The 26470-nt window shown below is 46.8% G+C and overlaps 1 protein-coding gene across 7 annotated transcripts in view; it reads left to right on the forward strand.

Annotated features, from left to right (window-relative positions):
- LOC133350734 (glutamate receptor ionotropic, delta-2-like) overlaps positions 1-26470 on the forward strand; it is a 211307-nt gene that overhangs the window by 100971 nt on the left and 83866 nt on the right. For all 7 annotated transcript variants that reach the window (XR_009756103.1, XR_009756102.1, XM_061565416.1 and 4 more), the window contains exon 4: positions 20466-20671. Coding sequence is in view for 5 of the 7 variants with exons in the window: in XM_061565416.1 (XP_061421400.1) it covers positions 20466-20671 (206 nt within the window). In the remaining 2 variants the exon portion in view is untranslated. The remainder of the gene's footprint in view (positions 1-20465; positions 20672-26470) is intronic.

The raw sequence follows: 26470 nt of genomic DNA on the forward strand, positions 1-26470 counted from the left end.
GTGCACGCTTGCCTGCGTGCGCATGCTCGTGATCACAACCTACTCCTTGTTTCCCACGATTTTTTGCCCAAGGTGATTGCCCCCCCCCCCCCCCCCCCCACATGTACATGCACCTCCACCCCCAACATCCTACACGCATCGTGCGCTATTCAAATTGTGCTTCGGCGGCCGTCTGGAACGCTGTCTGTTCCGATATTAGGAAGCCACTGGAGCGACGATGCACTTTTAAATCGCCTATATTGAACATTTTTTTGTTTAGAAACTGCTTTTGGTGTTTAGTTTGTTGCCTCCCAGCCCACCCCGCCCGCCCGCACCTATGGTTAACGAGGTTGACTATGTATGATGTGAAAGAAGTTTAACATACATACATAAATGCACCCCTCCCCCCACCACACACACTTTAGGAGAATGTAAAACCAAATACTGGAACACTATTCTGCATAGCTCCATTTTTTACATTCACATACAAATAAGCGTGTATATCAGTCCATCTGTCTTTTGATTTTCCAGATTGATGTTGATCCAGCAGCATTTGTTTAAGTACGCAATTACTTGACTGATTTTGACCTGTCTGGGTATCATTAGCCGGGTCAGGCTTGTTCAATGAATGCTGCTGTGTTTTACTCGGTGTTATCGGTAAGAGCACTCCAATGAAACTATGGGGGCTCATCGAAGTTAATCAACGCAAAAAGCCCGTGACAATTGTATACACACAGCAAGAAACCCATAATGTCACGCGCACACACATGCAAACACAAATGTGTGTACACTCTTTTTTTCTCTCTCACAATTCCGACATTATGATTTTAATATCCTACCTCAGCCTTTTATATTTTAAAATATTTATATTTTAACATTTATTTTCCAGCAGCTAACCTTGCTTTGATGGTAAACCTCCTGGTCCACCCTCCCCTAATTCCCGCACCGATAAAGGGCAGCTGGACACACCAATTCCCCTGGCGATTCAGCTCCGGCGCTCGTTTAATAACTTTGCGAGAACTGACAGATTTAATAAACTGCCTCGTTTACTCTCTCTCTCACGTGCAATGCCACCAAGTGATCCATGCTGAGCCCATGGGGGCGCTGGGTGGGTGGGTGGCTGGAAGAGTTCTGCGAGGGTGATTGGGAATTGGCAGAGGTCATTCAGGTGGTTGTTGGCTCAGAGAAATTTTCAAAAAGGCCCAGACTGCTGACATTTGCGGAAGATTAATGGTCAGGGTTCACCTGTGGATTCTGCCTCTTTCCGAATCTAATGCCGCCCATACGGTTCACATTATTGGTGAGTATGTGAGCAAAGGGTGCGTGCCAGTGTGTGTGCGCGTGCGCGCGTGATCAGAGTGCGCACGTGCTTGTGTTGGAAAAGGCACCGATATGAAATCAATTTTACAGAAGAACACTTAGGGTGGCGCGTATATTCTTAGCATCGTTGTTTTATTTAATCGGCAAAGCTCATATTTAAATTTGAAGAAATTTATTTCATTTTTTTAATCAATGTTATAAATGTTTTCATAAGTTACCTGTTGGTGGACATTTTAATGATAAATAATTACTGCTTGAAAGAAAACTGGAACAATTGCTGCGTTTTTAAAAAAACAATTTTATACTTGTGAAGTGTTTATTATACAATGGGAAAATGGATTCATAAATTGTAAAATATTAGAACAGTAACTCCACAGCAACACGTAATGAGTTTGTGTACCGACAATACTGCTTTTTATGCATTGAACGAGGCCCCATAGTTTAAATGGAGTGCTTTGACTATTAATTACTGGCAATTCAGCAGCATTTGTTTAACAAAACCTGACTGTTGATGAGATCTAGAGAGGTCCCATCACAACAAGTACAGAGTGTTCGTAAAAAAATTGCTCGACAATATTGGTCTTGGACGCTAACCGAACAATAAATTTAGTTTGTATGCAGAAGCATACAATGAAGTTCTGTTCCATAATATTATATTTGACAACAGTTAAGCATAGGGAGTGTACTCTTGTGACCTCTATGTCCAATCCACACGCTGCCTTTTTTGCCAAACAAAATTCAGATTTCATAGCAGTATGCTTGATCTCCCGGGTAGAGATTACTCCGATTAGTTACTTTCAACACAGCCCACCCATGCACCTGGACCACTTTCGAGATAGCAATCGCATTGCAAGTCCTCTGATCTGAGAGATCGCCTGACAGTGGGTAATGTACTGGGCCTGTCGCTTTTATATTTATTCAGGCGAGTGGCCCAATTAGCCACTGACAGTGTCAAGACAAGACACCATTGCCCTTTAACCCCTTGTGTGCTGTTAGCATTGCCACCGCGGGGGGTCGTACACCCTGGCACTTAATCATCCTTGATATGGACAGAGGAGCTTGGTGTGGTTTCACATTTTATACTTTTTCTTAAACGCGTCATCGGTTAAAATATAGTTCAATGCTAAAACGAGGTACATTTCATCGGCCGTTATCTATCCACTGTTGGATGAAAGCCTGCCTATGCCAATGCCATCCTCCATGGTTTTGCAATGCCACAATCCATCTCGCTGCTGCACATGATCTGATATCATCACTCCACAGTTGTTATCATCTCAGACGTGTTCTCTAACTTTGGCTGCTATTCTCCCACCGTTCTCACCCATCAGCAATCGTCCCTTTTAGTCATGTATGTACAGTGAGGGAAAAAAGTATTTGATGCCCTGCTGATTTTGTACGTTTGCCCACTGACAAAGTAATGATCAGTCTATAATTTTAATGATAGGTTTATTTGAACAGTGAGAGACAGAATAACAACAAAAAAAAATCCAGAAAAACGCATGTCAAAAATGTTATACATTTATTGGCATTTTAATGAGGGAAATAAGTATTTGACCCCTCTGCAAAACATGACTTAGTACTTGGTGGCAAAATCCTTGTTGGCAATCACAGAGGTCAGACGTTTCTTGTAGTTAGCCACCAGGTTTGCACACATCTCAGGAGGGATTTTGTCCCACTCCTCATTGCAGATCTTATCCAAGTCATTAAGGTTTCGAGACTGACGTTTGGCAACTCGAACCTTCAGCTCCCTCCACAAATTTTCTATTGGATTAAGGTCTGGAGACTGGCTAGGCCACTCCAGGACCTTAATGTGCTTCTTCTTGAGCCACTCCTTTGTTGCCTTGGCTGTGTGTTTTGGGTCATTGTCATGCTGGAATACCCATCCACGACCCATTTTCAATGCCCTGGCTGAGGGAAGGAGGTTCTTACCCAAGATTTGACGGTACATGGCCCCGTCCATCGTCCCTTTGATGCGGTGAAGTTGTCCTGTCCCCTGAGCAGAAAAACACCTCCAAAGCATAATGTTTCCACCTCCATGTTTGACGGTGGCGATGGTGTTCTTGGGGTCATAGGCAGCATTCCTTCTCCTCCAAACACGACGAGTTGAGTTGATGCCATAGAGCTCCATTTTGGTCTCATGTGACCACAACACTTTCACCCAGTTGTCCTCTGAATCATTCAGATGTTCATTGGCAATCTTCAGACGGGCATGTATATGTGCTTTCTTAAGCAGGGGGACCTTGCGGGCGCTGCAGGATTTCAGTCCTTCATGGCGTAGTGTGTTACCAACTGTTTTCTTGGTGACTATGGTCCCAGCTGCCTTGAGATCATTGACAAGATCCTCCCGTGTAGTTCTGGGCTGATTCCTCACCGTTCTCATGATCGTTGCAACTCCACGAGGTGAGATCTTGCATGGAGCCCCAAGTCGAGGGAGATTTACAGTTCTTTTGTGTTTCTTCCATTTGCGAATAATCGCACCAACTGTTGTCACCTTCTCACCAAGCTGCTTGGCGATGGTCTTGTAGCCCATTCCAGCCTTGTGTAGGTCTACAATCTTGTCCCTGACATCCTTGGAGAGCTCTTTGGTCTTGGCCATGGTGGAGAGTTTGGAATCTGATTGATTGATTGCTTCTGTGAACAGGTGTCTTTTATACAGGTAACAAGCTGAGATTAGGAGCACTCCCTTTAAGAGTGTGCTCCTAATCTCAGCTCATTACCTGTATAATAGACACCTGGGAGCCAGAAATCTTTCTGATTGAGAGGGGTTCAAATACTTATTTCCCTCATTAAAATGCAAATCAATTTATAACAATTTTGACATGCGTTTTTCTGGATTTTGTTGTTGTTATTCTGTCTCTCACTGTTCAAATAAACCTACCATTAAAATTATAGACTGATCATTTTTTTTCAGTGGGCAAACGTACAAAATCAGTAGGGGATAAAATAATTGTTTTCCCTCACTCTACGTTGAACTTCTTTTGCACAGTACATAGCCAACCGTGCTAATTGAAGGTGCGGAGGAAGAACAACAATCTAAACACAAAAACGCAGTTCGAACGAAATGAGTTTTCAATCTGGATTTAAAATCGCATAGCTTCAGTGGCTCCATAATATCGAAAGGAAGACCATTCCAGATGGCCGCAGAAGCGCATCTGAAAGCACGCGATGCAGTGAGCGTCCTTGTTCGATTGCTCACTAAAAGCCGCTGTGAGGATGCCCGGAGTCCACATGCTGGTGTATACTCCTTGACGAGTTCAGCAAGGTATTGTGGTTAACTTGTGACAAGCACTTGGTGTGCAATGAGCACGACCTCATAACGTATTCGTCCGGCAACCAGAAGCCAATGTAGCTCAGCAAGCACTGGACGGACATGGTAAGATCTTGCAGTACCCGTCAAGACACGTGCCAAAGAGTGTTGTACACGCGGTAACTTCTTGCCAGACATCCCGTAGAGCCAGTAAGTTGCAATTATCGACCCTTGTCAATACTATGCTACTACATGCCACCGTGTTGGCTGTCAGGACTCAATAGTGGTCAAATGTGTCCTACAGCCCTGATATGAACATTGCAGGACCTCCACGTGGTGATCAAACGACACATTCTGGTCAAGTATGGTGCCGAAGCTCTTTAGATGAGGCGAACACTGGATCTTGGAGTGTGTGACAGCCACACCTGATCCTCCCACAATTTGTGTGTGCCAACCGGTAGAACCTCCGATTTTTTGGATTAAGCAGTATTTTGTTTCGTGCAAACCACACGTGCACCAATCTTCGAGGTTTACCGAGGCTCTCCACGTCTAACTTTGACTTCACTGCAGTGTACAATTGTGTATCATCAGCATATTGATGGAAGTTGAGAGACGTATGTTGATAATATGACGGGCCCGAGGACGGACCTCTGTGGTATCCCAACCCGGCATGGAATAAGCGACGACTGTTCGTCACCCAGCTTGAGGAACTGCCAAAGGCCATTTGCTTTCTTAAACAATGCGAGGATTCTCGCCTGGGTGTGTGCTTTAATCCGTGCGCTACTCTTCCCATCTCTCGTTGTATTTTGAAAAACCAAATCTCTCGGTGCTTTCTGCATATGCTGACGTTTCTGTTTCATTTCCATTTTGGATTTTTTTAGCATTGTCCATGTTTGTGATCCTGGTATCAAATTCGGGCAATATGCACTGATTGTAAACGTTCCTTTCTCAGCCCATTGGTATGTTGTTGTTTTTATTCTTAAATGACATTCTGTAAAATCACTGCGAACTACTGTCACTCACCTCTCTCTCAGTATGTTGATCGTGGGTTCACGCGAGGGATTCACACTCTGCTCTCTTTCACCCCCCGCCGAAAAAATGTTTTATTTGACTCAATTAAATAAAATCTAAATGTTTGCTAAGCTAACTGTTTATTTTGAGCAGTTCTTAAAAAAAAAACATTTTTTAAAATAAGTCCTTTTGGTAATCCACTTTGATCATAAGTTGCTCTTAATTTCCTCTGGTCCCTTGAGTCGTTCGGTTGGCCTAGCAAAGGGGTACAATTTACAGACAGAATTTGCATTAAATCAATGTTTACACAGTCCAGGTGTTGAGTGCTTTAATCAGCCTCTCTTAGGCCCTGTACACACAGCATGCTAATGCAACTGTTATGTTACATTAAGTGCTCATTCATTTGCAATTCACACTCAGAACTCCTTTAAAGTGCCACAGAAACACATATGGCTCTGGGCAACAGAAGCCATGTTGTTCGGTAGATTTGAAAATCATTCATCGCTGCTGGATTTGCACGATACTGGTCTGACTATATGGCACGTAGTCAAATCATAATTATAATAATTATAAATTACAGCCCGCTACGATCCACTGCTGGATGAAGGCCTGCCATGCCATGTTGTTCATGGGTTTCGTTTGTCCATATCTCACCATGCTGCTCAGTTAGGGCTGGTGGAGGGTGGGGCGATGCAGGACGGGATCAGATGTTGCTCGCAAAACCGCTGTTAGCCGTGGCAGGGAATCAAACTCACTGCGGTCATAATGGATGTTGCCACCCACTGCAGCAAAGCTCCCCTTGTGTATACTGTACAGCGAGACCAATTGAATGTGTGCATCGTATTGGCATTGAATTTGACATGAGGGGGGATGCTGCTGTGGTGTAATGGTCAGCATGCTGGACTTGCGCCCCAAAGGTTGCCTGCTCGGCTCTACCTCTCGGCACGGCAGTTGAAACAATGGAGCAAAATTGTGAAATGCCCCCCAACGTCTTTGTCCATTATGCATTTAACATGCGGCATCTACTGCCGCCTTGGAATTGGTTGAAGGACCTTAACATTCAACTATGACATCGATAGAAACTGTTGCTTACATGCCGTACGAAAGGAAGATAAGAACGTCAATATCCTGCAATCTGCTTCCAGCGACATGAGTCCAAAATTTATTTAGCCACCCATTATAAGCTCAATGTATCGTGTAATACAACTATTAATTAATAATCATAATAATTACCAATTAGACATTGTATATAGTTGTTACATTATGGTAGTAATGATTCATTTTGACAACGCATATTTCCCAGCCCTTTTTTTCTCGTCCACTTCATGTATATTTATAGTGCGTGACTCATGAAGAGCTAAATTTGCCTCTGTGCTTTGTGCATCACCCAAAGATAGATGAGGCACCAAAATAGACTGGCTCAGGTGTCTGTAATGAAGTGTACCGCCAAATTTTTGTTCATTAGCACAATAGTTCCTGCGGCATTGACAGTTTCTGCACAGGTGTCAGATTTCAGGGGTTAATGCTGTTGCCATACCCGCTGAGCCTTTTGGATTCGCCCAATTTTAATCTATACCTCGTAGTCCACAACAATCATCAGCACGCACGGCTACAACAAAGTTTGCCAGGGTCAACAGACGTGAATTAAAATTGGGACAAATCCAAAAAGGCCAAGGGAGACCTGACGAAGCATCGTACCCGGCGTTTAACCCCCCCCCCCCCCCCCCGTGCGTGCACAAATACGACGACGTTGTCAGCTGATCCTGGGTGCATGTTGGGTGACGAGCCAGGGGGGCTTTTTGTCGAGGGGGTGGTCGCCACAGCGGCCCCCCGGAGTTCACGAGCGGTGGTGGCATGCGCGCGCTGTCCCCCACCCCGCCCACTCGCGTCCCGATTCTCACGCACTGAGAGTGAAAGGGGTGGGGATGACATGGTTACAACTGGCACAGACGTTATTACGCCTGCATACATAGGGGAACATGTTAATGGAAGCGCTCCATAATTAATGTGACCAATTGCATACCAGCCAGTGGGTTCGTGCTTTGACATATATATATTATTTTCTATTCTTGGGTATGGCAATATGTTCAGGGGCTAAATGGCAATGTCGAGGTCTGCTAGCCACGAGAGGGCTTCAGGAGAGAGTTCGTGTCGTTTTTTTTCTCTTCCTCAGTTGAAGGAGCACAGACTACAGTGATATATATGTAACAAAAAAGAGATGAGTCCCGAGTGGACAGATTAATTGCCTCGCGAAGTAAAATGTGCCTCACTGCTATCTCTCCATCGAAGTGTAAAGTGGTTGTTATTTGGTTGAGGAGCGTTTTTTTGCTTCTAAATAGGATACTCTGTGGGCAAAACCACTTTGAGATAAAAAGTCATTATATCTGGGCTGGTCTGTGATGCTTGATACTTTAAATTATCCATCTTCGTGCCTGCGGCGCGAGAGCCAGGTAGGAACCAGGCAGGACGAGGGTGAATCTGATTTGGAGAAAACCGGTCACATTGTTATCGCCGTACGTTATACACAGATTTTGAACACATGCACGGAATATAAATTTACCGAGGCTCTTTTTAAACCATTTGCGCTGCGTCTTTTAATCGCACGGCAATATTTTACGTGCTCTGTAGGAATTTACGTGCCGCGAGTTTATAGTAATCGCTGGCTAATGTATTCATGCGGTGATTTTCCCCCACCATTCTTTATGTGCACGGCAGAACTCATTAGGGCAGTAAATGTGCATACATTTGATTCATTGAACGTAAGCTTCACTCTCCTGGGAAAGGTGTGTGTGGATCCTCCTGCTGCTCTCAGACAAACGTATTGATTTACCAAGAATATTGAATCAAAGATACGCACATCAACTCTCTCCTTTACGTTATTTTAATTTCATTACACATTTGCCATGTTCATGTTTTTATACATTTTGAAAAAGAAAATTGGCGTAATGTTCGTTGTTCACTTGCATCTTTTTCTAGCATTGGACGTTGCACTTTCCCCAAACCCTTTGATTTTGCTTTCATGAAAATAAATACCGTCGAGTGATGTGATTTGTAATCATGTGCCCATGTGTGAAAGCATGTATTCTTCTCCAGCTTGCAAGAGCCTTTGTCAGGACAAACACATTATTATTTCGCCGCAGCTATGCAGGTCACATATATAAAGACGAGTGAGTGGCAAATGGAAGGAGTGGGTCAAAGTCTATTCGTCTTGACCCTGTAACTGGGTGGCATGTCAGAAAGATATTGCTCTTCTTGTTGACTGTTCACATTGGAATCATGCAGAGGGCAAAGAGCCCTCAGGACATGACGAGGAGGACACTGGAGCAAGAGGCAGCCGGCCAGATTGTTCGAGATGGCCAACTCACCTTTAAGGAGCTCATGCACACCCAACCCCTTGCACCAGGCACACATGAGTGTACAGGCACTTATTTTTGCCCATAGATATAAGGATGCTCGCAGATACACGTGGAATCTGCAACGTGTGAATTTTGAGCAAAGCCAATTAATTGAGATTATTTGAAATGGACGCACCTTATTTTCGCACCTCCAATTAGCACGGTTGGCTACGTATGGTGTGAAAGAAGTGCAACATACATACACACATTTAAAATGCTACTGCAGTGGTTTTGTGATCGAATTATTACAGTCCCTACTTGGATGTCTATAAAGTTATATAATGTTACGATTAGTTTATTCAAGTATGAAGCTGAGCTTTGGGGTGAACGGGACACGTACTTTCGCACCTCTGATTAGCATGGTTGGCTACATACGGTGCAAAAGCAGTTCAACATACATTCATATTCGCATAAGCTCAAGAAATCTGCAAGAAATTACATTTAACCGTACACAACAAAAAGTTAACACCGGTAAAATTGAATTTGCAAAACCCAGCGTCTGTGATTGACCATTAGCCAGAGTGGAGATTTGCCCAGGTGAGGCTTGTAGCGATGACCGCCGAGATGAAATGGAAAACACTGCGGTGCGAGCAGGTGAGCAGGCATGCTGGCGACCGCCTTTTAATAAATAGTGGGTCGCATGCAGCTCGGACCACGTGGAGAGTAGATTTCAAAGCGGAATCTATCAAACATTCGGTTGTTGTACTGTTTAATAAGAATATTGCATGAATATTTCAAGAGGAGGGTACAGAAACAGACACACATCTTGCTGAGTGTTATAATTAATGATTCAATGTATGGCCTGCATGCAATTAGCCAATAACCAAAAGCTCCCTGGCAGACGAATGCCCATTCGTGAAATGCCCTAGAGATGTGAAAATCAACACACAAATACAGCCATTTCCAACCTCGTAAAATTTCATTAATCGTCTGTTAAAATCGCAATTTTGGAAAGGTGTGGAAATTTTAAGTTTGTTCGAGTTTATCATAACCTTATATTTAATGCAAGCCTGTCAACGCCCACAAGGCTGCAATATGTGTATTTGGTACACGCGTTTTCATGTGCAGACCATCGCCGCTAACACTCTTTGCTTGATTTGTATTTATTTCTGTCTGCTGTCCTATCCACTGTAATTGTATTCGTGTTGTTTTCTCATGTCTGTAATTCATGCATACACGTATGCATTGGCCTCTATTACATACATTTGCCTGGTTGTCGTTATTTGCAGTATCTCTCTATCGATAATATTTTGTTTTAATATTTTTATTGCTATAAGATGCATTGGTGTAATCTTTGTCTTTAATATTATCTATGTAGCAGGTTGCTATGTATCTAGGCCAGCCAGAACCATTGAGACTTTAAGTTACTGTTACATTTTACGTTCATCCAATATTTATTAAGGATAACTATGATAGTAATTTTAAGATCCTTGTCAGTCCATTGCTGTATGAAGTTTTCCCCATTCCATCTCAGTCAAGGCGATCGTTTGACCATACGTCACCAGCCTGGGCAGTGTGGGTTGGTAACCGGAGGTCCAGGACTGGCCCCAGATATCACTCTTCTCTAATATGAGCCGTGGCCAGGAATAGAACTCAGGTCACTGGATTCATAATGCAGCCAACCACAACACCACAACTTGTTCGCAAGCGCCGTGTGTTTGAACCACTGTGCCGCAACTACTCTCTAGCGTGTGTATGCATATACATGCATGCTATGTATTCTGTATGTACTGTACTGAATGTTAAGGATCTTACACAGAATGCAATTCTAGTAGCTATTCCCCAAGGCTCTCTGGTGTATTTGGTCATCATACTGGCCCAACGATCTCTTCTCTGCAATCAATGTTGTGGGATTTGGTGTGGGCAAGTAGATGGAGCCACTGACTTGATACTTTGTCAGAAGATTGACTCCATATCCTTTATTTACACCATTGAAATAACACTTCCTTTTCTTCAAGGCATATCTGGGGCTTAAATTACACAATAATGCCATGGCACTCTTACATCAGAACAACTCTCAATGTTATTAGTTGGCATTGGAAGCAAAATGCCAAAAAGTATCGATTTATTTTTATCTCAAAATATTCACGCAATTGATACGGGCATGAATACTTAATTAATTACTATGTTAGGAACTACAACTGAAGATGTAGGTTTAGTTGCAAGGTTTGTATGGCTGTAACAGTTAAATGTGTGAGTGATGCATTTATTCCACTGCCAAATAAAAAATACAAGCTGACAAACTGACAAGTCAGAACATTGAGTGAGCCTCCATGTTGTGTTGGGGTATCTAAGGCTTTATCCTTATTTCCAACATAAGTATGATATAAAGATACCTTACATGCAAAGGCATGGAGAGGTTCACAATAATATTTGTTACAAGTAGAGAAATGTGGACAAGCAAATGCACAGGCAAACAGATGCACACAGACAGCACGTAATCTTCATCGTCAGTCAATGTCTATCCACCGCTGCAATGAAGGTCTTCCCACGCCATCGCCATCCCCGATCGGTCTTCCAATGCCACAATCCATCTCAATTCTGCACATTCGCTAATCCCATTATGTTGGTAAGCTGCAGTAAGTTCCATAACAATTGGTTCCGGGGTTTATATAGTTTTTTTGTTTTCGCATATAAGTGTCCTTCGATTGACAGACATACAGCAATACCATTGGACCATCAGTTTTGGTCTATTCACTGGATGAAGGCTGCCCCAAGCTACTGCTATCTCTCACGATACTGTGATGTAGTAAACCACCTTGATTAAAAAACAAAAATACAGAGAGTAAGCAAAGCACCGCTCACTGATACGTGGAATAATTTAACCCAATATTATGAGATGCCGATGTAATAATATAATATGTTAAAACATTTCTTGATCAAGCATGGAGTGAGATGAATGAACATACATTTTACTCCTAAAACACAACGCCTACCTATTCTGCATTATTTTAATGGCCTGCCGATACAAATGACGAACGATGAGACGTACCAATACAATTCTGACACGTATCCCTTCAACAACCCTGCGGGGGCAGATTCATTGTCCCAAGATGATCCAACGGCTTCAAAGGATGACAATGGTTATTTGCACTTATTCACTAGCACATGCAGTGCCTCTCTGCATGGGGCTTCTCTAGCAGTGGAATGGAGCAGCTGGGAGCATCTGTCTCGCGGGGTAGCAAAGCACACAAAACACAAACGCACAATTAAGAGACCATCTGAGAATTTTTTTTTTTAATCCCATCATTTCCTGATCACATTCTGCCCCTCACTCCGGGCTACTGCGGCGGAGACGGGGTTGCGATTGTTGGCAAGCACTTCTCATTTCACACGGCGCAGCACAGGCAATGGTTCGCAAATATGCGGTGACATTTTCACGGTTTGATTGACTTTTCCAGTGAGGCAATTTGCAGCTGTCCAACAGTTAATGAATCATGTTCTTCTCCCTGATTCTGAACAACAAAAAGGCAATAAAGAAACCTATTAAATATGCCCAAGATTGTGCAGGTAGTATCGTATCTTCGTCCTGTTTTCTTCATTCATCTTTTCACTCGAATGCATTTTTCACTCTTCTGATTTTTCGCGTGCAATTTCCTTGTCCAAGAATTGAGGAAATTCATTTGTTTTTGACAAGACGAACAAGCCCGCCTGTCCCATGAACACTACGTTGTGTTAATTAAGCCACGACTGCCAGTGTTCGACCTCAGAACGCACCCTGACACATTGTGAAATAGAAAATGTAGCCTAAGGCTATGCTGGCCCTGTTCCATTAACATACAAAATCTTCCATTTGACTAATTTTCTTATAATAACCTCGACACTGGTTTGGCATTTATTGAGAGTATGAACAAGCCTCCTCATTATGGGGCACGTGCAGGCAGGTGTGCGATAGTGTAAGTGCACTACAGGTGAGCAGCTATATCATAGAACCGGCAAAACAAACCCCTATCTCCTCGGTGCCGAACAGTAATGCTGCGGTGAGCAGTGCCATGGGGGGAAGGCCAATTTCAATTGTCCATTCCCCTCATGGCTTTTGTCGCCACCACAGCGGCCAAAGGGGCCTCTGGACGGGTGTGAGGGGCAGGTAAGCCCTCAACTTTCAACCTAAGTACCACTCAACTACGTGGAAAAAATCTAACTAATTTCGTGCGGGAGGCCCCGAGGGGACAGGCATCTATGACATCTCCTGGCCAAACCCCAATTTTCAGGGTTCCTCCAGAAACATCAAAAAGCCATTGCATGTGGCCACGTGGAATGTTCGAACCCTCACTCCTGAGGAGAGGCTCCCCACTCCTCTGTTAGGAGCTGGACCGGTACCGCCTGGATCTCTGTGGTATTCAGGATGTCCGGTGGATTGGCTCTGGCCCCAGTCACCATGAGGGGTGGACAGTCCTCTACTTGGGGCAGGAGATTGCCAAGCAACAGGGAGTGTCTCTTCCACTTAACAAAATAATTAAGGGGGCGTGGGAGCATGGCGATGAGGTGTGGAAAGTTGTAAGCCCCAAGCTACTGTGGCTCGCCTTCCCATAAACCAGAGGCAAGCAATGGTGTTGGTGGTTACTTATGCCCCCACCAAAGATGAACATCAGTGGAGAGATGCAGGCAAGACCGATGGGTCAAATGCCTTTAATGACCTCCTGTCACAGGTGCAAGCTAACGTGGCCCTTCAACATAGAGTCATCCTGTTGGATGACTTTAATGCCCGAGTGGGTCATGATGCTGGCACCTGGGCTGGAGTGATTGGAAGGCATGTGCCAGATCAGCTCAATAACAATGATAGGCGGCTGCTAGACTTCTATGCAGCCCATGGGCTTGTAATTACCAACACGCTGTTGTGGCATCGGCGTATCCACGTAACCTCATGGATGCATGCCAAGTCCGAACAAGAACATCTGCTGGACTATATAGTGACGGAACAGTGAATGCAAGCCCATGTCCTTGACACCAGGACCTACAGTGGAGATGATCTGCCCACTGACCATTGGCTTGTCATCTGTAAGATGCACCTGCCATTCCTCCACTCCAGTAGTGGGTGCATATCCCACAGTGGCCTGGTCCCAGCTAGCTGATGAAGGTTGCTAATGAGAATTTAATCATCGCTTGGGTTGGTATCGCCCCCCCCCCCATATCCTGATGCCGAGGGGAAATGGGTGAGGTTGAGTACTGTGGCTCATGCAGCTGCAATGGCTGCTTTGGGTACATGATCCAAACCTCCCCAGAGACCTTGGGTGATGGAGGAGGTGTTCCAGCTGGCTGAGAAAAATCGACAGGCCCACTTCCACTGCCTACAGCATCCCACATCGGAGAATGAGGAGGTGAACCTCAGCTTTCGCTCGGAGGTTCGGAGAGCTGTGTGGTGCTGCAAGGATTGGTGGTGGTCACGGGTTGCTTAGGAGATGGAGTCTGCCTCAGTAGCCTGCAATCACATGTCACTCTTAACTCCATCAAACACCTATCAACATCATTTGGGGAAAGAAAGGTGATCCAATCTTCAACCCCCAGGAACAGGTTTGCAGATTTGCATAGCATTTCTGTGAGGTCTTGGGAGAGGGGAAATCCCTCAGCCTGGAAAACATCATGGGGCAAAATAGGGATGACTCTGCTGAGGCTGCGGTTCCTCATATATTGGAAGTAGTCACCCCCTGTGAGTAGCTGGCTGAGGTGCCATCTGTTGAGGAAGTATGAAAGGCAATCCACAGTCTGAGACCAGGAAAAGCACCGGGCAGAGATGATCTCCCAAGCGAAATGCTGAGGGAGGGTGGCGTTTCTGCACTGACTGCTCTATATTATATTATAATAACAGTCTGGACAACTGAACGGGTCCTGCTGGATTGAAAGGATGCCCCGGTGGTCCCCCTCTTTAAGAAGGGGCCCGCACAGACTGTAACAACTACAGGAGCATCTCCCTCCTGAGTGTGCCGGGAAAGGTCCTGTTAATGATTATTTAACATCGCTTTGCCAGTCACGCTGAGGAGAGGCTTGCAGAGCCCCAATGTGCTTTCAGTCTAGGGCGGTCCTCCACAGATGCCACATTTTCTGTCTATCTGCTACAGCAGAGGTTTAGGGAATTCCAACAGGACCTACATATCTGCTTTATTGACCTGGTCAAAGCCTATGATACCATCAATAGGCATGGGCTATGGGTTGTTTTTTGTGCTTTCGGAGTCCCTGACACTCTGCTCACGTGTAAACTATGTGTCAGGGAGTCAGATCTATTCTCTGTTCACCTTGGAGTACGACACAGATGTCCTCTGGCTCCCACATTATTTACCATCTTTTTCGAAGATGTAGTTCATGAAGCTTTCCATGTCTGTACCAGAGGAATCTCCATTTGGTAGAGATGTAGTGACATCAGGGATGTCACTGTATGGTTCCGGCCCAGAAGGGCCACGCCATCATGGACAGCACCGTGTGGGTGGCTGTGTGTAATACCAGCCTTAGCGGGGCTTGGCGAGCACTGGGATAGTGCGGGCACCACGCACAATGTATGGTGGGGGCTCCCACGAGGGGAAGTGGGTGAGCGTCAGCTCAGGGGCAGGGTTGCCCCGCACCATGGCACTCTGGTTGACCCCATAGACACGTGATCCGGAGTGTCCACACAAGTGGCCCCAGGTGGGGGGGCTAGTGGGTGATCACGTGTCCGGGGAGAGCTCGTGAGAGGGATCGAGAGAGAATGAGAATGCTCGAGAAGGCGGGCGGGGCCGAGGGCGGAGCGGCCCCGACCGTAGGGGGATATAAGGCGGGTCCCTGAGAGGGACGGGGTTGCTTTGTTCTAAAAGCTGGAAGCTCTTCGTCCTACGAGGAACCACGTGGTCGAAGACCCGAGTGAGGGTCCTATCCTTCGTAGCAGTAACTCCTCTGTATAGTGTACTTAGCTGGGTGGTCACCACCGTAGGTTGTATCTGGTAAAGGGGCAGTTACCCCTTCGTGTTACGGTGTTACAAATAAATGTATTGCCTCTAAAAGGAACAACGTCCGCGACTCAGTTGGACTCACTACACAAATAGAGTGGGAGGCTGATTGATGCCCGGGTGCGGTCAAGGGATGGCTCCCTATTGGTCAACCATGTTATGTATGCTGATGATCTGGTGATTGCTGCTCACTCAGAGGAGGATTTGGATGTGCTGTTGCTGAACCTGGAACATGCCACTAAGAGGCGGGGCCTTACCATCAGCTCCACCAAAACTAAGCACCTACCTGGGTATTTTGTGCCATCAAATGCTCCACCCTCTCAATTCCCCATTGTTGATGGGGCAGTTGTGGAGAGAGTGGAGCGTTTTCCATACCTGGGCAGTGTGCTTATGACCAACTGCGGTTTGACAGCAGAGTTCTCACTCCGAATCAGTCGAGTGACATTATCTTTTTAACTTCTGCATAACGCGGTGTGGAAGCAACCTGGTCTGTCACTCCGGCCGAATCTCCGGGTCTTCTCGGCCACGGTCATGCCCTCCCTACTCTATGTTTGCGAAACATGGACCCCCCTAAAGGAACATCTTCACTGGTTAGAAACATTTAGGCTGGCCTGCCTATGATCCATCCTAGGTTTAACCAGGCTGGAATGTGTGAAGAGCTCACAAATCCTTGAAAGATCAGGACAAAGTCGCATCGATGACCTCCTCCGGCAGGCAAGGTTGTGTTGGCTGGTTAATGTAGCCCGCATGCACAGCCACCACATGCCTAAACAGCTTTTGTTCGGCCAAATAGATGGGGATAAATGGGCGCGGCCGGGGCTAGAGAAGAGGTGGGGTGATGTGGTACAATAGGATGTGGAGCTGAGTGGATTTACCAATGATAGGTACCAGTGGTGTCAAGATCGGCCTCTGTGGAGGAGGCTTGTGAAGGAAGCTACTGGGCATTTGGAGGCAGTCGCCCTCCAACAACAACAGATGACAGAGGAGCGATGCTCACAACAATGAGCGGAGTGCCGGGTGACTAAAACAAAGCAAGTTGGCACATTAGGGGCACAGATGGTGCATCGGCTAGTCATCTTAGTCAGTCAAACCATGGCACATGGGTTTGTCTCGTGAGCTCCTGCCAGCGGGCGTTTGATACTTTAAAGTGCACTTAGCCTGCCACAAGTGCTGTGGTGACGTCACCGCCACTTAGTGGTGATTGGCGGTTGTTGTTGCATTACAGGTTAAGATATTCATCTTGTGCATCCGTACTTATTATGCATATCGATGGCTGTTTGAGCAAGCTCGTGTGCATGAATGCAGGTGGTTTTTCCTGCCTCTGGGTTATTAGTTCAGGCCCACGTAATCTGTGGCTGTGTGAGTCCGGCTGCGTGTGTGTGTGCTAGGGAGCAGTAGCGTAGCGGTTAGTGTACTGTGGTACGAACCCGGTAACCTGAGTCCGATTCCCGTTCATGGTTAACATAAGTGACGAAAATCTGTAGCTTTTTCAAGGTTGACTAAGCCTTAAATGATTACCTGGTGTCAGGATCTAAAAAATCAGCAATGGCAAGACAAATTTGGCCATATTCTTAGGTTTTTTCGGTAAAGTCACGTAGGTAAAAACATTAAAAAGTAAAATAAAATAAAAATCACGACGTTTCGGAGGCAACACAATCTTCCGTCTTCAGGTGGTACCGTCACAGCCACGACAGCTGTATCAAGTAAATGAGAGATTGCAGGAGCTATCACTCCGTTTATATAATGGTTGGAGAAGGTGGTGGGGCAAGGGCCGCATACTTATTATTAATATGGTAAGGTGAGGCTTAAGACTAAGAATAGACTGCATAACAAAGGCTGAGCCTTTGTTATGGAGCCTTTGTTATGGAGAGGTGCGGTTTGTGACTCAACCTGTGACAGGGAGACCACCACTAAACATGGTAAAACTGTGATGGTTGTCTGTCAAATAAGATTGGCAAATAAGTGTAGTTAAATCTTTTTTGCATGGTTAATCACATCTTTCCAATGATTACTCAGTTTGTAACCGTCATCACGGTTGAAATTATGTCTGTGTTTGTATATTTGTATGGCTTCGTGTACAAACCTTTGATGGTAGCCAGGAGGTTTGCAGAGAACCTTGGTCTCGGAAAATACAATTTCATGAGAGCCCACCGAGTTGTAGCAATGATCGGCAACAGCCGAAAAATCAGTTCTGCCGTGTTTCAGATCTGACTTATACTCGCGGACACGATCAGAAACATGACGTTTCGTTTCTCCAATGTAGCAATCACCACAAATGCAACTCAATTTGTAGACTCCAGGATACTGTAAGTCAGGAACGACATCCTTCACAGATGGAATCAAATCACGGATTTTATGCACTGTACTGAATCGGACTTGGATCTTATGTTTGTTTAGAATTTTGGAGATCTTTTTGGTCACGCCTGCTATGTATGGCAACGTGATAGTTTTGGTCGGAGTTTCATGTGGCTGTTTCTGTATGGTAGGGAGAAACAGCTTGGTGGATAGTGCGGTCAGAGTATCCGTTCATCCTGAGGGCCCGATGTACATGTCTTAATTCAGCGGCCAGGTGGTGTTGGTCAGAAATGCTATGGGCTCTGTGGTATAGCGTTTTGATGAGAGAATTCTTTTGAGATGGGTGGTGGTGGGAATCCGGTTTCAAGTAGGAATCTGTGTGGGTGGCTTTCCTGTAGACAGAATGTCTTAAGGATCCATCAGGCCTCCTCTCAAACAGAATATCCAAGAATGGTAGTTTACCGTCTTTCTCCACTTCCATGGTGAATCTGATGGATGGGTGTCTAGAATTGATGTGGTCCAAGAAGTGGTTCAATGCTTGGAGGCCATGTGGCCAGATGACGAAAGTGTAGTCCACATACCTCTTCCACAAGGAAGGACGCAGGGTGGATGTCTGGATGGCGTCTGATTCAAACTTTTCCATGAACATGTTGGCTATAACTGGTGACGAGGGGTACCCTCATTCTGTTTGTAGAAGGTGCCATTCCAGGTAAAATAAGTGTTGGTAAGGCAATGCCTCACCAGCGCAGGTACATCAGAATTCAACCCATGTTGGACTAAGTCCTCAATTATTGTTAGGGTGTCCGGTACTGGGACTTTGGTGAACAAAGATACTACATCAAAGCTGACGAGGATGTCATCAGGAGATAGTACCGTGTCCTTAACCATAGAGACTAAATGGGTTGAAGTTGAGTACTGCCGAAGAGGTCTTGCCTGTGAAGGGGAGCAGAGTATCTGATAGAAAACGGGCTAGTTTGTACGTAGGAGAGTTTATCGTCGACACGATGGGTCGTAGCGGGGTGCCTTCTTTATGGATTTTGGGAAGACCATAGAGTCTGGGAGGTCTAGCCGCCGATGGTTTTAGAGAGGGACGTTTGCTTGGTTCGATTAGGGAAGTCGAACTCGTGATGATACTGTTGGTTTTTGTCGTTAGGTTTTTAGTGGGATCGTTTTTAATTTTGGAGTAACTCCCATCATTAAGAAGGTCCAGGATTTTGTTGTTGTATGAATCTTTATCCATGATGCCCTTGTCTGCCGAGAGGATGACTATATCATCTCTCTTTTTTAGGTCCACGAGTTCAGAGCATTCGTTTTTGCTGATGTTACTAGTGGGTTTCTTAGCATTCTTAAGAATAGTAGCTATTTCAGCTCTTGCTACATCCGCATGGATGTGTCATATGCCTCTGAGGGCTACATCAATCTGAGAAATCATATCCTCTACTGGTATATATTTAGGGGTGACGGCGAAATTTAGTCCTTTGGCCAGTACCGTTTTTAGATTGTCAGAAATTGGGATGTTACTCTGATTAATCACGGTCTTGTTAACATCCAGCTTTGCGATGTGTGGCTCTGGTTTCTTCTTAGATAGGAGGTTGAATTTAGAAATCAGGTTAGCTTTGCATTTGGCTGACATTGAGTCAGCAGAAGCAGAAGTCATGTAATCAACGTGGTTCCAATCGGAAGGGGACATTTTTTGTGCTAACATTAAATGTGTTTTTAAGAGAGTCTTGTCTAAATTATCGAGTTCAGATCGGAGTAACCTTATTCTCTCCGAGATTAGTGATAGGCTAGCTTTAAATAAGATCTGTTTAGAGTTCGGTGAGGACACAGCAGCGGATGTGAGTGTGAAAGCGATGGGTATTACCTTGTTATCTCGGCATCTCTTGAGGAAGGCCAGCGTCTCGAGAAGCTGTTACTTCTTGTCTCGTTGTCTGTTAAAAACTCTAACAGATAGGTGGAATTCCTCCCCGTAGAGGGCATTAATTCTAGATTTGAAGCTTTCGTGACTGCAATGATTCATATTCTTAGGTTTTTTCGGTAAAGTCACGTAGGTAAAAACATTAAAAAGTAAAATAAAATATAAAAATTTGGCCAGTCGCGGTTCTGGCCACGCTGTGCCAGCATTCATCACTCACACCCGGAACACTGCATGGCGACAGGAGGTATCTTTTTCTGGCCGTGCATCCCTGCTTGTGCGTATCTGGGTGTGCGTGTGCATCTAGCCATGTGCAACCGGCTGTTTGTCCATTTTGCCAGCTTGTGACACCTGCATGCGTGTGCGTGTGCACCGCCGGGTATCTGCAGACCTGCGGGGCTTGCAGTCATTCCTGGACCAAGCGACGCGGCAGGGCCTCAGCGTGTCGCTGCAGCGCGTCGACGCTAATGTCAGCTCCCTGCTGGCCGGCCTCTTCTCCTCACTTCCCATTGAGGAGCTCAACCGATTCCGCGACCTGCTGCGTCGCACCGTGCTGCTGCTCAGCCCACGCAATGCCAAGGTGTTCATCGCCGAGGTGAGGTCACGTTATTCAGAGGCCGTGTTTCCTCTGAGCCTGTGTGTGCGTGTGTAATTGGGCACGTGTCTTCGTTCATTTGAGTACATCGAATCGAGTCTTATTCTGGTCTCGTGCAGGCTTTCATAGAGCGACCGTGAGAGCAGCAATTTTAAATCCACGTGGCATCACTATTCAGGGTACGCGAATGCCTTTCAGGTTGGGCGCAGCCTGCAGATTGGAAACCGTGCAGGCGAAATGTATACAGTGCAGGAGAAAACAACGTGACAGAACACGAATACAGAGAGTTGATGAATTGCAGATACACCACCTTCATATTTTTATTTGGGGCAGCGCTATGTCATGTGGTCCACGGTTTGGAGTTTGCAACTGGATTCTCGTACAGGAGCGACCCTCTGATTACCTGAACAAGTAGAGGACCTGCTCTATACAAATGACACATGCAATTATAATGGTGAGCAGGTAAAATAAGTATAAGCACAAAGACACCAATTACACCTCGCATTTAATTAAAAACCACACCCCTTGCTTCTTTGAACGCTCGAGAAATAAAAGCCCAAGACTTTTTCATTCTTCCCCCCATTAACAAAAACTGGTTCACTGTTAATCACCAGGTACTTAATCATCTCCGCGGCAATGTGGTGGAGCGAAGGGGTTTGCCAGTGGTGAAATTAAGGCGATGAAAGGTGTCCTTCACTTTACCAGGTAAAAAAAAATCAAGGTCTCCATCACGGAGGGGGGTGAATCACGTGTTTTGCACATGCCACACATACACACCGGGCACGGGGTGTAAAAATAACACGACACGAGGACAATTGGGGCGCGTCCTTTGTGATGTGCCCCCCACCCCCTCCCACGCTTGACCTTGTTACAGATTTAATGTTTGGGTTTTTGCGAGATGATGGACACTGTACGTTTTTTTCTTCCAGAAAGATTGCACACTCTGCGATCACTCTCCCCGCTAAGTGCTGACCCTGTAAAGTCTGGTATGAACGTATGTGCATTTATTGTGGAATGAGCCCTTGTTGACGTTTAAAAATCGCAGCATCGGCGTATTTTAAAATGGACATAAATATAATGTCTTATGGAGTTTTTTGTATAAATACCTCGGTGGCAAGATGTTAACTACCTCACCTGGTATACAGGAGGTCGTGGGTTTGATCCCGACCCTGACGCCTATATTTGGAGTTTGCATGTTCTCCCCCTGGTGGTGTAAAATTTTCTCCGGGTCCTCTGGTTTTTCCCACCACATTTACAATCAACATTTCAAAATAGAGTCATTGCTGTAAATGCACTGAAAATCCTTATCTTTAAAATCTTTATTATAAGTAATAGATCGATGTAAAAAAAGAATGTTGATTCCACTTCGGCTCAATTTACAAGAATCCTAGTATTTGTAATCTGGGGTATGAAGTCATCAAGTCGGACCATACCTCTGCTCCGAACACAAACTAAGATCTCACCATTATCTGACGTCACATTGTTAATGTTTCCGGCCTCCAGCCATTTACACTCATGAGGTGGAGTTTGCGTGTTCACCAGCGATATTGTCTCGGTTTCCCCGCATCCCAATCTTGTGGATCTCTGGAACTGGATCTTCTCTCCCTTCCTCTACTAAATGAATTTTGATGTGTTTACCACTCACCGAATGTAGGTATTCACTCAAAAGTCTTCTCCACCTCAACTACTGGAATTGAATTAATGTTTGTTAAACTTCTTTCGCACCATACGTAGCCAACCGTGTTAATCAGCGGTGCGGGGAAGGAACAACAAACTTAACACAAAAAGCAGTTCGAAAGAAATTAGTTTTCAATCAAGTTTTGAAAGTTCATAGCTCCAGTGGCTTCTTAATATCGGAAGGAAGAGCGTTCCAGATGGCTTGCGAATCATATCTGAAAGCTCGTGATGCAGTGACCGTCTTTGTTCAATGGTTAACCAAAAGCTGCTTCTGCAAGGATGACTGAAGTTTGTGGGATTATGTATGCTCCTTGACGAGATCAGCAAGGCATTGTGGTTCTTTTGTGGCAAACACTCTGTGTGCAATGAGTACGACCTTAAAATGTATAGTTCAGTAACTAGAAGCCAATGCAGCTCAGTGAGCAACTGGACGAACATGATAGGATCTTGCAGAACCTGTCAAAACATGTGCCAAAGAATATTGTACATGCTGCTGCTTGGTAATGTTTTTGCCAGACGTCCCATAGAGTAGTGAGTTGCAATAATCGAGCCTTGTTGATACTATGCTACTAGACACCACCGTTTTTACATGCGACCGTTTTGGCTATTGTGGTCAAATTGCAGGACCTGAATATATTCTGCACGTGGTAATCAAATGACACATTCTGGTCGAGTATGGTGCCGAAGGCTCTTGAAATGAGTAGAAAACTGAATCCTTGAGCCAGTGACAGCCACGCCTGATCCTTCCACGATTTTTTTTCGCCTGAGCCTTAGTGTCAACCAGCAGAAGCTCTGATTTTTGTTGCATTAAGCAGCATTTCGTTTCGTGCAAACCACACTTGCACCACTCGCATGCAATCTTCGACGTTACCGAGGCTCTCCATATCTAACTTTGACTTTACTGCGGTGTACAATTGTGTATCATCAGCATATTGATGGAACTTGCTGTCACGCCACGACATGAGAGATGTATGTTGATAATAGGAAGGGCCCGAGGACGGCCCCCTGTGGTACGCCAACTCGGCAAGGGCATAAGAGAGCCAACTCATTGAAGTACAAATCTGCAGGAGTCTCCGTAAGCGATTCGGACAGTCTCGAAGCAAGTTTTCTTCCAAGGATGCTCCAGACTGCTCCGCGTCTGCTTCAGAGTGATCGCCTTGGGTTTCAGTCAGTTACTGTGTGCTGTCCCTGTGCTTGTTGTTCGGATGGGCACCACCTCCTCAAGAACAGCAGCGATGTCATTTTCTAATTGAGCTGAAAATAAGTCGATGCGAGATTTAAACACGCCGATGATGACCGGATCTTCTGACGGAGAGCATCGTGGTCCAGTCGTTCCCAGTCTGTGTATGATGTCGTTGTGACGGGTGGGCAGATAATCGGTCATGCCCTTTCACATCACGAGACTGTGATCTGAAATACCCACGTCTTCAGGAACGTCGGTCACAGTTATGGCATACAGTATATTTGCCGAGCGATGTGTCGCACTGCTGACATTCAGGGTTAAACTGTGACTTTCAATAACCTCGGCCAGACCACTGTTGATTTTACCACAAAGACCAGTTGGTCCGAGACAGTTCAAGTCACCACAGATGATGTAGACAGCGGTGAAGATGGACGTCCATGGATGACAGTGACTGTAAGCCCCCGCGTGCTGCTCGTTATTTTCACAAGCAAAGGCTCGAATTATGTGGTTGTTCATGAGTCGCTCAGGACTTTCACACAGATGTCTTCATGGTGAATCGATGGACACCACCACCGTGTAGGCTGCCGGTGCCAGGCTTCCCGCGACGGTGCTGATATACGATAGCGTCTCCGTTAGGTGCAGCCTCATGCTTGATTACGTCGGGTGAGTCGTCAACGTCGTGGTGCTGAGATCAGTTCATAGTTTCAAGAAAGCCACGCTTGAACGAAACTGGCCATAAAGATAAATATTTCGCAATTGTGAAAAACCTTGATTCATTGGTCAACTGTGCTACTCGATTAGCAATCTGTCTCAAACCGGCGCAGTACCTTAGGTCTGCTCATGAATTTTGACCCAATTCCATGGACAGTTGATGTTACTGCACCAAATGGCTCATCTGACCACTGCCCAATCACTGTGTAGGGCTGTTACAGAGGGGCTGTTTGTGTAGGGCTGTATGCATAGGATCAAACGGGTGAACAAACACAGTGGGCGGGGCTCCGTCAGTACACGGGGAGGTGCCCGCAACGACGTCCGCACCGGGCGGCCTGGGGGGGCTGCCCGGGGGGTTGTGATCATCTGGGGGGTATAAAAGGGGATGAGCCGGAGAGCTCGAGGTTCAGTCTTAGAGTAAAAGGGGGAAGACGGAAGACCGACTAGCTAGGCCCTGGACTCCCCTGGGACGCCGCCCTTGTCAGGGCCGCGCAGGACCGAGCCAGTGGCGTGGTCCTGTGAACCAGAGTTAGTACTCTGGGACTCCGGGTACCGTAGCCCGACTGACCAGTGTCGGGCCAGATAGCCTCCCCGTTAGTGGAGGACTAGGGATAGGTCAGGGGTAGCTAATAGGGTATTCCCAGCTATCCGGTTGAGGAGGCCGATACACCCCTCTAGTATTGTATGTCCGCAGTGTGACTACTTGTACAAATAAACACGTGTGCCTTACAACGGTGTCCAAGCGTCCTCAACGGTACTTCATCTGGTGTCAGAACAACTACGAACATGGACACGCGCCAAACAGCTCGAGCCAAAGTACCATAAATGGAGGACGCCGCTGAAATTGTCGAGCCCGAGACGGCTCAACAAGACATCGTGCAGCCGGGGCCGGATGCGTTCTTACCGGGGCATCGGCATGAAGAGGGGCCGCAAACAGACGGGCTGAGGCTGGCTCACGAAAGGCTGGCAGAACTGCTTTACGCTGCTGCCGCCACGCTGGAGAACATCACGCGGCTGGGGGCTGGTGGTCCACCACGGGGCGAGGGGAGCCGGCGTCCGGAGCGCCTTCCCGCCATTTCCGAAGATTCAAACTTTGAATTTCCCGCCATCGACGCGGCGGCTGCTCAGGGCGTGGCCAGCCTGAACCTCGGGTTCGACATCGGCCTCGCTGGGGCTGCCGCGTCATCGCCAGCGGAGGGTGCGTCATCACGGCTGCGACAGGCGATGCCATCTGCCGTTCGCGCCGAAACACAGCCGAGTCGTGGAGACAACAGCCTGCGGGGTTCCACAGCAACCGCTGCGCTGCACCAAAGACTGCCTCCGCTTAAAGAGTTTGTTGGCGCGGAGGGCGACTGGGGCGGCTTTCGGCGACGCTTCCTCGCCCACCAAGAAATGGCTAAATGGTCGGATGCTGAAGCTCTCTGCGCGCTACCGGCGCTCCTCGACGGCGACGCACTCGCCGCCCTCACATCGGCGCCGAGGGAGAAGCGCTCTACGCTACCGATGGCGCTGCAGCTGCTGGCCGGGGTCTACGGACCTTCAGCAGAATGCAGGCAGCAGTTTTACGACCGCCAGCGGGGCGCGAAGGAGTCGCCCCTGGCATACAGAATGAGTCTCCTGGCGTTGGCCAAGACAACCTTCCCTCGCATGGACGAGGACGGCGTCGACGCCATGGTGACTGAAAAAATCCTCCTGCTGGCAGACGACCTGGACATCGCCGTCGTTGCACAGGAGGACACGGAGATGACTTCCCTCCAGGCGGCGCGGCTCCTCCACGCCAACCTGCTGTCACAGCGGCGGAAAGCCAGCAGGGCAGCGGCCGGGCGTGCGGTGGCTGCAGCCACCCTCCCGGCGGAGGAGGTTTACGCCGTCGACCATCGACGGCAGCAGGGGACGGGAGCACGGTCGGGCCGGGATGGGTCGAGCCGCTTCGACCGTCCGTCATCGCCGCCGACGTTCCCGCGTTGCTTCAACTGCGGCGTCCGAGGCCATGTCGCCTCGGGGTGCCGCTCTCCTCGACAGCGCGGGACGACGCCTCGTCAGGACGCCGGCCCTCCTCCTCCCAAGCTCCATCAACATGATCTGGCGAGTCGCGGCACCACACATGTTTGGCCTAAGCACATACCTGTCGCACACTCTCGCACCACAACGAATTGGGGGCCGACGTTGCGCCGCGACGGGTCAACACGCACCACTGTGGGGACTCAAATCGAACCCAGGCAGTGGTC

The sequence above is a fragment of the Lethenteron reissneri genome, chromosome 34 (genome assembly GCF_015708825.2).
Source record: "Lethenteron reissneri isolate LAM-NWPU_2019-01 chromosome 34, ASM1570882v1, whole genome shotgun sequence".
Lineage (NCBI taxonomy): Eukaryota > Metazoa > Chordata > Hyperoartia > Petromyzontiformes > Petromyzontidae > Lethenteron > Lethenteron reissneri.